This window comes from Haemaphysalis longicornis, unplaced genomic scaffold (genome assembly GCF_048455015.1).
Source record: "Haemaphysalis longicornis isolate Haplotype H1 unplaced genomic scaffold, Haemaphysalis longicornis Haplotype H1 scaffold_7, whole genome shotgun sequence".
Classification (NCBI taxonomy): Eukaryota; Metazoa; Arthropoda; class Arachnida; order Ixodida; family Ixodidae; genus Haemaphysalis; species Haemaphysalis longicornis.
This window is the reverse complement of record NW_027526422.1, coordinates 59039152-59050932: the sequence shown is the minus strand read 5'-3', so window position 1 is coordinate 59050932 and position 11781 is coordinate 59039152. Positions and strand designations below refer to the sequence as shown.

At 46.2% G+C, this 11781-nt stretch overlaps 1 protein-coding gene across 6 annotated transcripts in view; it reads right to left on the bottom strand.

The window, feature by feature from the left end:
• Positions 1-2102: 2102 nt before the first annotated feature.
• Positions 2103-11781, bottom strand: part of LOC144145756 (uncharacterized) — a 37449-nt gene continuing 27770 nt past the window's right edge. For 4 of the 6 annotated variants that reach the window (XM_077677467.1, XM_077677464.1, XM_077677468.1 and 1 more), the window contains 2 exons: positions 5798-5821; positions 2103-2706 (listed from right to left, as the gene is read on the bottom strand). In XM_077677467.1, the coding sequence (XP_077533593.1) occupies positions 2699-2706; positions 5798-5821 (32 nt within the window). In that variant the 3' untranslated portion in view covers positions 2103-2698. The remainder of the gene's footprint in view (positions 2707-5797; positions 5822-11781) is intronic. The other 2 variants (XM_077677465.1, XM_077677469.1) reach the window with 1 other exon arrangement.

Below are 11781 nucleotides of genomic sequence, written 5' to 3'. Positions count from 1 at the left end.
CAGCAAAGCGCTACGCCTGATAACCGCGAAGCGCACAGAAGTCACCGATTCACTCATTCATCAAGTTCAACTTCAATCAACACTGTAATGAACCAGTCACTTTTCTTTGCTATTTTTCTCTTCAGTTCGATCATGTGACCCAGCAGCTTACTTGGAGGTGTGGACAAATGCCATGCGTTGGGTTCTCTTCGTCGTGGAGACTTGTACTGCCCTCTTATGTTGCGGTTACACCAAGCAAATAATTCTTATTTTATTGCCTAACATAAAAGCAAAATACTGCACGTTATTTGTATGCTCTGCGATTGCTGACTTGGCAACAGTTGAAACTAAAATTTGTTTCGGTAGAAACTGCGCCTGTTGCAAATTCGCGAACATTTCGCAGCGTCGAAAGCCGGGAAATTTTTTTGCCCTATTTTGCGACAAAATCAGCCGCCATTTTCAAGGTGTTACGAAACATTACGTCACTTTTACGCAGACTGAAGTTGCCAATCCATGACGTGATCGTTCCCACCAACTGTTTAAATTACGTCATGACTTCGCAGCCAATCACAGAGAGGGTGTGTATTACAGGCATTATTGTTGAATAGCAAAGGCAGCCCTACGTTGTCATGACTGGTGCTTTTAGTCTGGTTTTTCATTGCCGGCCAAGATTTATGTGCTTTCAGTAAAGGCAAACTTCAGAACTGGTGCCCTTAAACGCCATATAACATCAAAATGACGACAGCACACACAACCATAGAGTTAATACTACTCGCACAACCGCTTTGTCAATTGGAAGCACGTGACCAACTTGAAAGCCACTTTCAATCAGAAAAGACTTCCGGCAAACTCCCAGATTTCCCGGGAATTTGTGCAGTCGAGAGTAGGGCCCCAGAAGACAATGTCACTTATGCCAGTTGGCCAGTGCAAGCTCAACACGCCGGACAGCAATGCAGCTATAACCGGCACAGTACGCGCAGAGCACACTGGTGCTTCCGTGTCCGTGTGCGTTCTTAACTTCCATTGTTTGTCCCCCCATTCTTTAGCACAAATAGCTTGTTCTGCAAGCTTATAACCCGTTTAATTTGTTTGATTTTGTCACACGCAGCCAACTACACAGCTGCCATATTTCATAGGTTCTAGTGCAGGAAATGAGCTAGTTGGTCGCATGGCCATTCTTTTTTCTTATATAGCTCATTTAAGTGAAATTCGCATTAAAAGTGGTGTCAGTTACCTCAGCCCGGAGTACTTGGGCGCTTCCACTGCTTTAGCCATGAATGCAATGATCACTTGGCTTAACATTGCTCTGCATTTGGTTTCCCCGAAATAAGCCGCAATTCATGAAATCATACACAAGGGCAGAAAATTGCAACCCTTTAGTGCCCTATCTTGTAAAGTGCCAGGGTGTGTTATCTTTGTGCAAAATTGATGCCACCCTCACCACAAAATGTCAAAACTCCAAATGGCCGGGAACCGCCACTGAACTACTTGCCAAATTTACAGCAGGTGCTAGAACTGTGATGGCAATGACGCCATAGTCAGTGCCCTGACATTGCACCTTGAAGCAGAGAAGGCCCCATGCTTTGCTAAGACGAAACCTACTCAGCTGTCTGGAAAGAGGGTAACGTGGCACCTGTTTTAAATATGCACTGAATCTAGTAACTAACAGCACTTAACCACTATTTTGCAGCTGAGGGCGAATTTAGAGTTCCATCCATTTCATGTCCATTTCAAAATGGTTCTTTTGAGCGAGCCCAGACCGTCTGAAAGCAAACGACCTGAATGTGATGTAAAACAAGGCTTGTTGGGTGAAGTCGGAGGCCCCGCAAAAGGATATACCTTCCCACTGAAACATGCTTTTGAAAAGGGCATTTTTGAAACAAACACAACTCAGAATTTTACCCCTGAACTGCTCGTAAATGCATCCATGTGACACACCTATTACATTTTACAAGTGTGGCACACTACAGCAGCAAGGCCATTGGCGATTCATGCCAGCTGCACACCAATGATGAGCAACATTTACACATCAACTGGAAACAGTTAACTAGACACAGGTCCACCCACTAGCCCAATGTGCCGCTAAAGGTGCCACCAATGGTGGCCACAAGAACCACACAAGATTTGCTGCCCCGAGTTTTTACTAGTAAACATTTCTTTTTCTTCAATCTTTTTTTTCATATTCTCTTCTGTTCATTTGTTGTTTGCCTACAAGGAACTCTCTCAGCACAGAGGAGATGGAGAGGGGTAGAGAGAGAGAGAGAGAGAAAAAAAAAAAGAAGAAGAAACACTGTTCTCGCTGTCAAGCAAGTGGAAGCCTTGGCAGAGACACAGTTTTCTCTTTTCTTCAATCCGTTCCCCTTTGTGTCTCTCCTCTGGAACTTGGCGATGTCTCGAGGCACCATGATTGCTGTGACTGCAACGAAGACCGTTTCTTCTTGCCTGCTTCTCGCGTGCTGAGGGAAGTGTAGGCTATCGGGTCTCGCAAATTCCAAATTATCCGACTGCTTCGTTTTTTCACTGTTGTCGTGTTTCCAGGTTAAGGCTGCTGCCACCGCCGCTGTTGCTGGGTTTCCCACCGGCCGTGATGGGTTCGCATATTTTCTTCCGTCTTCGGCAAAGGAGATGGGGAGAAGGGTCGTGGGTGAGCGCAATAACTTAATTCTTCTAAGCAATTCCTATTTTTCTTCCTTTTTAACCTAATTGCTTCAGGCTTCTTTCAAACACCTGAAACGACATGGAAACGGCAGTGGCACGAGTTTAGTGGAATTCAACAACGGGGCATTTGACAACACTGCTCAACTCTCCTGCCTCTCGGAACAACGCGTGGCTTCTTAGCTCGCGGGTATTCAAGCAACTTTACGTAATGGCTACCAACGCTCAGAATCATGCAAGCGAGTTAGTTGTTGCAGGCAAGCCTCAAAGCTGGCAACAAACTAATTTCCCCCTTTGCAATAATGAGGACTCACAGTTTTACAAGTGCACTGCCAGGACAAAGAAACAAACGTCGTCACTGCTAATGCAGGAAATGCGAGGGCGAATTGCAAAGTTCACAACTATGAACCACACAGTGTATAGAAAAACGAGAAAGGGGTGCTGATGACCTAACTGGGCACTGAATTCTACGCCATGTAAGACTTATTGTTTAGAAATGGAGAGCCTTTGCCTCACTCTGACCAGTAAGTTGACACATCACTGGAAGCATTACACAAAGCTTGTGAAAAAACTTGTGTCTTTCAGTGCAAGGCGTCAGTGAACACCTGCTTACACACCCAGCTGCAGATAACCATCGCTGCATAAACATTCAAATTTTGAATGTACACGCAAGTTTCCCGCTTCCACACCCAGTTTTTTTCAAGCACAATGCCACTGCAGAAGCACGCACCACAAATAATCATTTAAAGCCCAGTAATGCTTCCAGCAGAAACATTCAGTTTGGACAGCCAATCTCCTAGATGTGCATAGCTCCATGTGGACGGGGTGGCGTGCTTTGGATTGCCGCATTTAAAAACAGCTTTTCCATCAAGATTCTAATTCTAAGCATTTTTCGCCCAGACAGGCCTGCTTTAGACTTACTGACAGTGCACATTCGGAACAACAAGCTGTAACCTCAAGCATCAGTGGCTAACAACATGGCGACTCAGTCCCACGTTCAAGAAAGCCTCTTGGCTGCTCTGGGTACAGAGGGGCACAGAACGGCAGAACTTGCTAGCATTGAGAATTTGAACAGCACTCAGAAGAGAGAGCTTTAGACAAAGGGGGAAACCAGCCTGTTGCCAACAGCCAAAAGGGGAGAAAAAATAAGGAAAAGATGCACCCTACAGCCTTCCTACACTACACGTGACAACAGGGCAGGCAGAACGAGATCCACTCATGCAATGGTCTCATTTCCATGATCTCAGAAACGTAAAAAAAAAAAACCAAAACTCCTCCTGCCATCTCTCTCTTATCCTCTCCCCTGCTCCCTGGGTCACACACACCAAAAAGAAAATGCTCTTATCACAAGACCCCACACACCGCTTACAGCAGGCCCCAGCAGGGCCACTGTCGACTGTGTCGCAACACCGCCCATTGCTTGCCTCAACCACCACCCCTTGCACTGTTGCCTTCACGTGCTAGAACACGTTGCCTCACTCCAATGTTGTAAAAGAAACAAAGATTTCCTTTACAACAGAATAATGCATCACGTTTGAATGATCATAAAAAATAACTTGTACGTAAACTTGTCTAGACACTGTTCTGGTTCACGCCTGGTCCTGTAGTTTTTCTTTGCATATTGTGATGCATAAACCCAAGTCCACTGGCCTCATTTGCATCGCTGTCCAATTAAGCATAGCAGCCATGCTTAAATGCTGTGCCACTCTGGACCTAGAAAAGTTAGCATGTAGTTGAACGAGAGCGTTTCAATCCTACAGCTACTGCACAGCAGGAAGTCCAGAATCCTGTAAGCAGGAATTCAAAGTACCCTTCAGAAACCTTCCAGGATGAGTTCCAGGAAAGCAAAGCATGGCTGAACACAGCTGGTTAATTTTATCAACACTACCACTGAACAAGCACTGAAATGTTCTGCTTTGTGCTCTGTTATGTCCCCACAAAGTGTTACAATCTAAGTGGCTTTGAATGTGTAATTCCACAGACAAGGTAAGTTATTGATTGATTGTAGCGTTTAACGTGCCGCCGCAACAAAGGCAATAAGCCGCGCCGTAGTGGAGGGCTCCGGATTAATCTGGACCCCCCGGGAATCTTTACCGTGTGTCGAAATCTCGAACACACGCGCGTTTTTGCTTTTCGCCTCCATCAGAAAAGTGGCCGCCGCGGCCAGGAATCGAAACGCGTCCTCGTGCTCAGCAGCACAACGCCTTAGGCACTGCGGCGGGTGACAAGGTAGTTATTGGTGAAGATTCACTCACTCATGCCTGCAAGGAGTGGATTCAGCCGAAGCCCGCAAACGCTTACTGAAACTTTAAGAAACCTTTCACAAACTCTTTACCACGGCTATGATGTATCACAGCTGTTTTTTTCCCCTTTAGCTGGCCTAACACATGCTGTGAATTACGAGGCAAGCAATGTCCAGGTGGCACCACGTATGCGACTACTTTTTCTACCTGACTGCTGTGAACAGTCTGTGGGGCAGACAATACACATCCAACGCAAATCGCTGAAACATTCGTGAGGAGCTTGTTACAACAATGCAGTGCTGCAACAGTGCATTCTCCATGTTACGGCGTGCCTAGCAAAACTAAGCCCACATCCGTCCGTCAAACGACCCCGGCTGTTCTCGAAATCCTGCTACCCAGTACAATAAATTATCACAATTACGCTCAATCTGCACGTGCTCAAGATGGCAAACAAACAGCAACCGGCAGAAACTAATACACCGAGATTGTTCAGTCTAAGCCTAACGAGACCCAAGAACAGAGAAAAGGCCCCTCAAAAGTGAAAACAGATCCACGTTCCTTGACGAAAAAGACGAAAACTCTTAAAAAAGTACTACAAAAAAAAAATGCAGGAAGTGCTTTAAGCAAAGCAGCACTGAACATTGTTGAACAAGCTCCCCACCACACATCCTAATGCGTTGAAATGTGACAGTATAAAAAAAAAAGTTAGCTCTACAGAGAGAGAGAGAAGTGGTGAATGAATTTATTCTTAAGAAGGGTATGCAGAGAGCACTCTATGCCAGGGGAAAAAAAATCTGGCAACTGGTAAGAGAGAGAGAGAGAGTACTGCATGCCTTCAAAAAAAGAAAAAAAAACGTATGAGAGGAGGTTATGTGACTAGCTTATCTGGGGAAGCGCGACTTTATCGCACTGGGCATTACCTGGTGGCAGCAGCCTGGGGAACACTAAAATAATAGAAAACACAAAAATGGTCAAGGAAATGAGACAGCACACACGCACATACACGCACGCTTAATGAAAAGCAAAAAGGAAAAGAAAAAGGTGGAGAGAAGAAAGACATCAGATATCCCAATGGTCACCAGAGCAGAGGGGGAGGGGGGAGGAAAGCGAAAAAGAACGAGGAAGCAGCCCCTCCTCCTCCTCCTCCGGGGGGAGGGGAGGGAGAGACCCCCGCGTTCTTTTCCTTCCCACAGTGCATACACACTTCCACCAACCACTGCAAGTGCAGGTAAAATGCAAGCTGTGCTTTACAGCCACCCCTCGAGTGTTGGGGCTTCCCAAGTGGGCACGCACACACCGACGGCCAGATCCGGTGCAACCCAAAGGCAAAGCCAAATCCTCCCGTGGCCGGGAACAAAGACATTTAAGTATGTCCCATCGCATTCATCGATAGCACTCGCAAGGCATCTAAACATTAATGCAATTAAATTTTGGGTTCTGTGAGGACTGGACACCTTTACGAAGACACAAATGCCAAAGTTAATGCCAAAACCACGTCAAGCCTTACACTTTCGTTGCAAGTTACGCAACCCTTTTCTTTCACAGTCGACAATTCCTTTTGCTTGCTTGACAAAAAAAAAAAAAAAAAAAAAAAAAAAAAAAAAAAAAACACACAAGTGGTGTTCAATTTTGCTTTCCCCCCATAGAATGTGGTTTTATAACACAGTCGGCACCATAGTGCGCGGAAATACCCTTGGGAAGCCCAAAGCAGTCTATGCACACCAACAGGTCATTACTCAGCTGCCCGCCGGTTGTAAAGCCCCCCGTGACTGAACTGTGCAGCCCAGGAAAATGAAACCCAAAAGTTTACGTTGGGAAAAACGAAGTGAACTCAAGGGGCACAAACAGTGGGTGAAAGAACGCTTGCACTCCCATCAGCAGAAGGAAAGAAAACGAGAAACCACCACAAAAAAACAACAGCCAAAAACATCCAAGCGTGCTACACCACAAAACAGTTATGTATATGTAGATATATATAGGAAACGGTTGCAAACAGCAGCACCACCAAGTTATAAATTTTTATCTATGTATAGAGAGATACGTTTTAGATATGCATAAAAAGGGCAAAAGCAATAACGGAAGCACATGTGCGTGTGCCCACTAAAGCGGGTGAGTGCACACAGCGACATAAGCAACCCTCTCCAAGCCTTCTCCTACCAACCAGGCCACAATCCTCTGCAGATTAAAGCGTAGCGTCTGTTCAAAGGAAGGGCGCAATCAGAAATAGGCAGAAAGCGCTGCACGCAACCAGAAGCAGCTACGAGCCTGCATAAACAACCGCCACCAACAGCAGCGCCTGCTTTATACGCAGGGAAACAGGCGTAGCCTGATCAGTCATCAAAGTTATCCTCATTCAGAATGAAGGAGGCACAAGCTATCAAACTGCGATTGAGGGGTTTTCTCACATTAGGTCCCCACAGCTACTATTTGGCACATGTAGGGTAGACGCAATACGTTACTTGCTACGAACGCTGATACTTTTCTCTTCCGGAAGCGCAGTTAGCGTTCTGACAAAGCCTGTTTCATGTTGGTAAAACGCAATGCCGTTATCGCTAATGTTTTATCAGAAAGTTGTTACTTGAAGCAGCCTAAATCACAAGCTTGAGCATTGAAACTAACCAGATACACTTAACAGCACTAGCTGTGAGAAGGTTACAACATTACAGCTGCTCGCAAGCTCACGTAAAGTCTGGTTCCCACAATTACAACCTAATGCCTACCGTTGAGTACACATGCACAGGTAATGTGCTGTTGCCAAGACAAATGTAAAAAAGCTAACAGCCCTTCTCCCTATGCTGCAACTAATCCATAAGCACTGCCCAACAGCACTTCTTCCTAAGAGGCTGTCCCCCTTTGAGAGAAGCAACTGCTAACAGACTCAAACACAGCAAAACAACACAGACCACATGGAAACAAACTGCTGCGCTGGTTATAAAGGTACTGGAAGTACAAAACGCTGCACGTTTTCTCTCATGACAGGCACTATTAAACATAGCCCACGTGGTCCTATGCAAAATGCAACCTGCACGCATGCCCACATTGGTGCAAAGTAGCCCACTTGTGGCACGGCTACTTGTGGCTTTTTCTGAAGCCTCACACTCGCAAATGTCATTTCAGGCCCACAAATAACATTTTTACCGCCATCCTATGTAAGCAAGGCACTTTCAGCTACGTCATTTAGGACACGAACATAGGACGTGACACTAGCAGTTACAAGGAGACGCATGATTGATGATTGCTTTGTTCATTCCTACACAGGCCAAATACAGCTGCGCTTCAATACAAAACAGTGCAGGGTGCCAGTCACATTTGCATAGGCCACTGAACCACCACGTGCAAAAACAGCATGGCACAATCACCACTTTTTGTGTGCACAAAATTGCTTCAGTAGTAAATGCACCACCACCTAGAGGGCACTGATTTCACTTTTACTGTAACTAACCTCATCTCCAGAGCGCCCCTGCTTATGCACATCCCATTTCATATAATGAAGTGCACTTGCCAAAGTTATGAACCAACTACTCGTAAAAAATGGCTGACCCTGGTTTAATGCAGTGGACAGAACACAGCTCCAGAATTACCTAGGTTACCTCTTCTGCACAACCCTAACCAACCCACGATGTCGCTCTAATTGCATTTCCGGAACTACCAGCATACTTACATACTGCTGTGGACAAAACATCAGCAACAGAAATTATACTCCGACACTAAACAAGATCCTAATTTAAAGAATTACAGCCTTTGGCGCCAGCATTGCAGAAGCTCAAACACTCCTCACATCAGACTGAACTATACAAACTGTTTCCGTGGCTTGCAGTCAACAAGAAATGTCAGCTACGAATGCTTTGCCTTTTTTTTTTTCTTTCCCTGCTTTTCGGATTTATGCAGATTATTTTCTGCTTATATTTTCGCCAGCATTCGCCGTTTACAGATTAACTTGACTATAATGAAATATGTTCCCTACTGTCAACCTTTGTCCTGCAAATACTGCATCAAAATTACCTTTACAGCAAACCACCTTTTTGGACAAAACTATCATGCTGCAAAATCCCATTCGCTACCGACCGTGCAAGAACGACCTCTTGATGTTTCCAGACAAACACTTTTGGGAGGGCAACGAATTTGTGATTACAGACTTTTTCTTAAATGACCATGGACACCGCAAGATGCAATGAACAGCGGTTTGCCAATGGTGATGATGAGGCAGGGTATTCGATAAAAGCTCCAGAATAAGCGCTAAACAACACCGAGTCAGCCAAAACCCGATTAGATCTCTGTATCCAATGCTGGACATGTTTCATTTTTTTTCTTTCACATGTTTGCAACACACCAACAAAATGTAGCTGCACTCCCTTAGCTTTGCTCACACTGCGCAACCTGACAGCACGGCTGTGCGGCTGATCAACACTTTCCTGCCCAAGCCTATTCAGATCGACAGTAGTTTATCGACGCTTTCAAGTTCAAATTTTCACGTTTTCCCATTAGAATGTGGCGCTTTCTTACCGCGTTCCGAGAGCAGGCTCCAACTACTGAGTAGTAGAGACACTTACATACTCTTTGCTTTTGTTTTTTTTTTTCATGCGGCGCCAATTTTTTTTAAAGTGCTGTCGGAGCCATGTGACAGGCGCTCTGAAAACATGGTGATGGCGTCGACATTGCACGCGACCTCGCCGCGCAGCGGTTTGGGCGAGCCTACACACGAATTTTTGGAGATATTAGCAGCGCTGACTCCGCGGTACAAACAAGAAAAGAGTAGAGTAGGAAACCAATGTTTCCTGCAATGTATGTGCAGCCAACCTGTGCTTCGCAAGTTTGGGGAACTGCTTTCCCCAGTGGTACAAAACCCACTCAGGCTTTTTGCTTATTTTTTTTTGTAAGTTTTTGCTTATAGACTACCCAATAAACACTGCTTTTCCTGTGGGCGGGAAAGTTGAAAGCTGAAACACAGGAACCAAGCTAAGCTGACACATTCCTGGCAATAAAAAATTGCTGAGTCCCATTTCACTTTTGGTTATTTCTCCTTCGTTGCCGTGAAGTTCTACTGTATGCATTTTACACAGTTCTGTGCTTTTGAGCACTTCCTTTTTAGTTACTGAATTTTTTTCTCTCGCCGTTACGTTCACTGTGGCTTGACTAACCCTGATATTCTGAGGAGTCCTTCCTTCACTCAAGCCTCCAGTGAAGAGGATCCTTGAAATCGATTCCATTGTGCAAAAGCCCTGCAGAATCCTCCCCTCAGCCGAGTGGAGAGAGCAAATGGAGTGGAGGAGGGACTCTGAATACGGCCCTAAGTCATGGTAATAACGTCCAACTGCGTGGTCCTTTACTGTGCTTACAAGTTCCAACGCTGACAGATTCCAAAATGGCACTCTGCGCCAGGAGACCACACTTGGTAGACAACTTTACAAACATAATGAAGGTGCGCGCAGTCAAGACACACACGGGGTATTACGACGTTACTGTAGACACCACTGAAACTTTTCCTTTCCAAACAGTGACTACAGCTGGTTAGATCGCAACTGTATTTACACGATTGTAAGTCGACTCAAATGTAGGTTGACCCCCCCCCCCCCCCCCCCCCCAAAAAAAAAAAAAAAAAACTGCGAGCACCGCCTAGAAAATGCGAGCACCGCCTAGAACATGCGAGCACCGCCTGCGAGCACCGATCATTGATGGTAGAGCCACTAGGTGGCTCTACCACGGTATGCACGGTAGATGTTAAAAAAGAAAAGCTTTTCTATAAGCACCCGGAATAACCATGCGCTGTGGGTTGAGTGGGAGGAGCACATTCGCTGCGAGATGACAACCATCGAAGCAACGGGCAGCGGCAACTGCCACGCGATACCAAAACAAACAGCACGGCGGATGGTGGAAGCGGCCGCGCGCAATTTACTTTTGAGCGACTACCTCCAACCATCGCGTTCGGAAGTGTACTGAACAATGTGATATGATTTGGGCTACATTAGCGCCGCGCATTGAATGAAGGGATTCGCTAATACTTATTTTGTTTATTAGAGATGAATAAAACGCTTCTTGACGCGTTTTTGCACGCGATTTGTGCGCGTCGGCGTTGCGCGGGCGACTTTTTTACGCCGGCGTGGACGATTCCGTGAGCGCGTTCTACTAGTTCTACCGTTCTACCTCGGTATGACTCGTGGCGAGCGCGGCAATGGGGGGAGCCTGACGACTTTCCCCAGCCGGCTGGCGCCGCCGGAGATGTTTAGGCTTACCATGGTGGCGGATATTTGATTGGCGCTTTACCTAGCGGCGCGGATAATGCTTTATAGTGTTGTTCTCGACCGCATTATCACCTCCTTTCATGCACAAACGTCTTCGTTTGTGCCTTCAGTGATATCTTAAAGAGCAGTTAAAAGCGGTCGCTGGAGCTACGCGCACCTCTTCGCAGCTGGTGGCGCCGCCATGTTGCCGCTGCCGATCGCGTAGCACGCAGCATGCGGGTGTAATTCGCGGCAGCTTCAGCGCGGCGCATTTTCACGAGCAGAAAACGCCCCATGTGGTTCACACTTTAGACCATAACCATGGGAACGAGGGTGCAACGCTGTACCCACCTCGTAGACTCCCGATTTCTTGTTTCTCCTGCCGTTATACTAGCGGTAGACGGTTCGACTTCGATTCTAAGTCGACCCCCCTACATTGGATTGTCAAATTTGAAAAAAAAGGGTCGACCTACAATCTTGTAAATACGGTAAATCGGCAGGCGCCAGCTTTCCTCCGCTTGGCTACGCACAAAATATGGGCACTCATGAGTGAACAGTTTGAAGCAGAAATGTTTCAGGTATCCACAAACAACACAACAACAAACCCTCCCCCCCCCCCACTGGAAGAATGCACCTGATACCACACTCAATACAGCCGGCAGTCAGCACAGCCCTGGCAAGCAGGC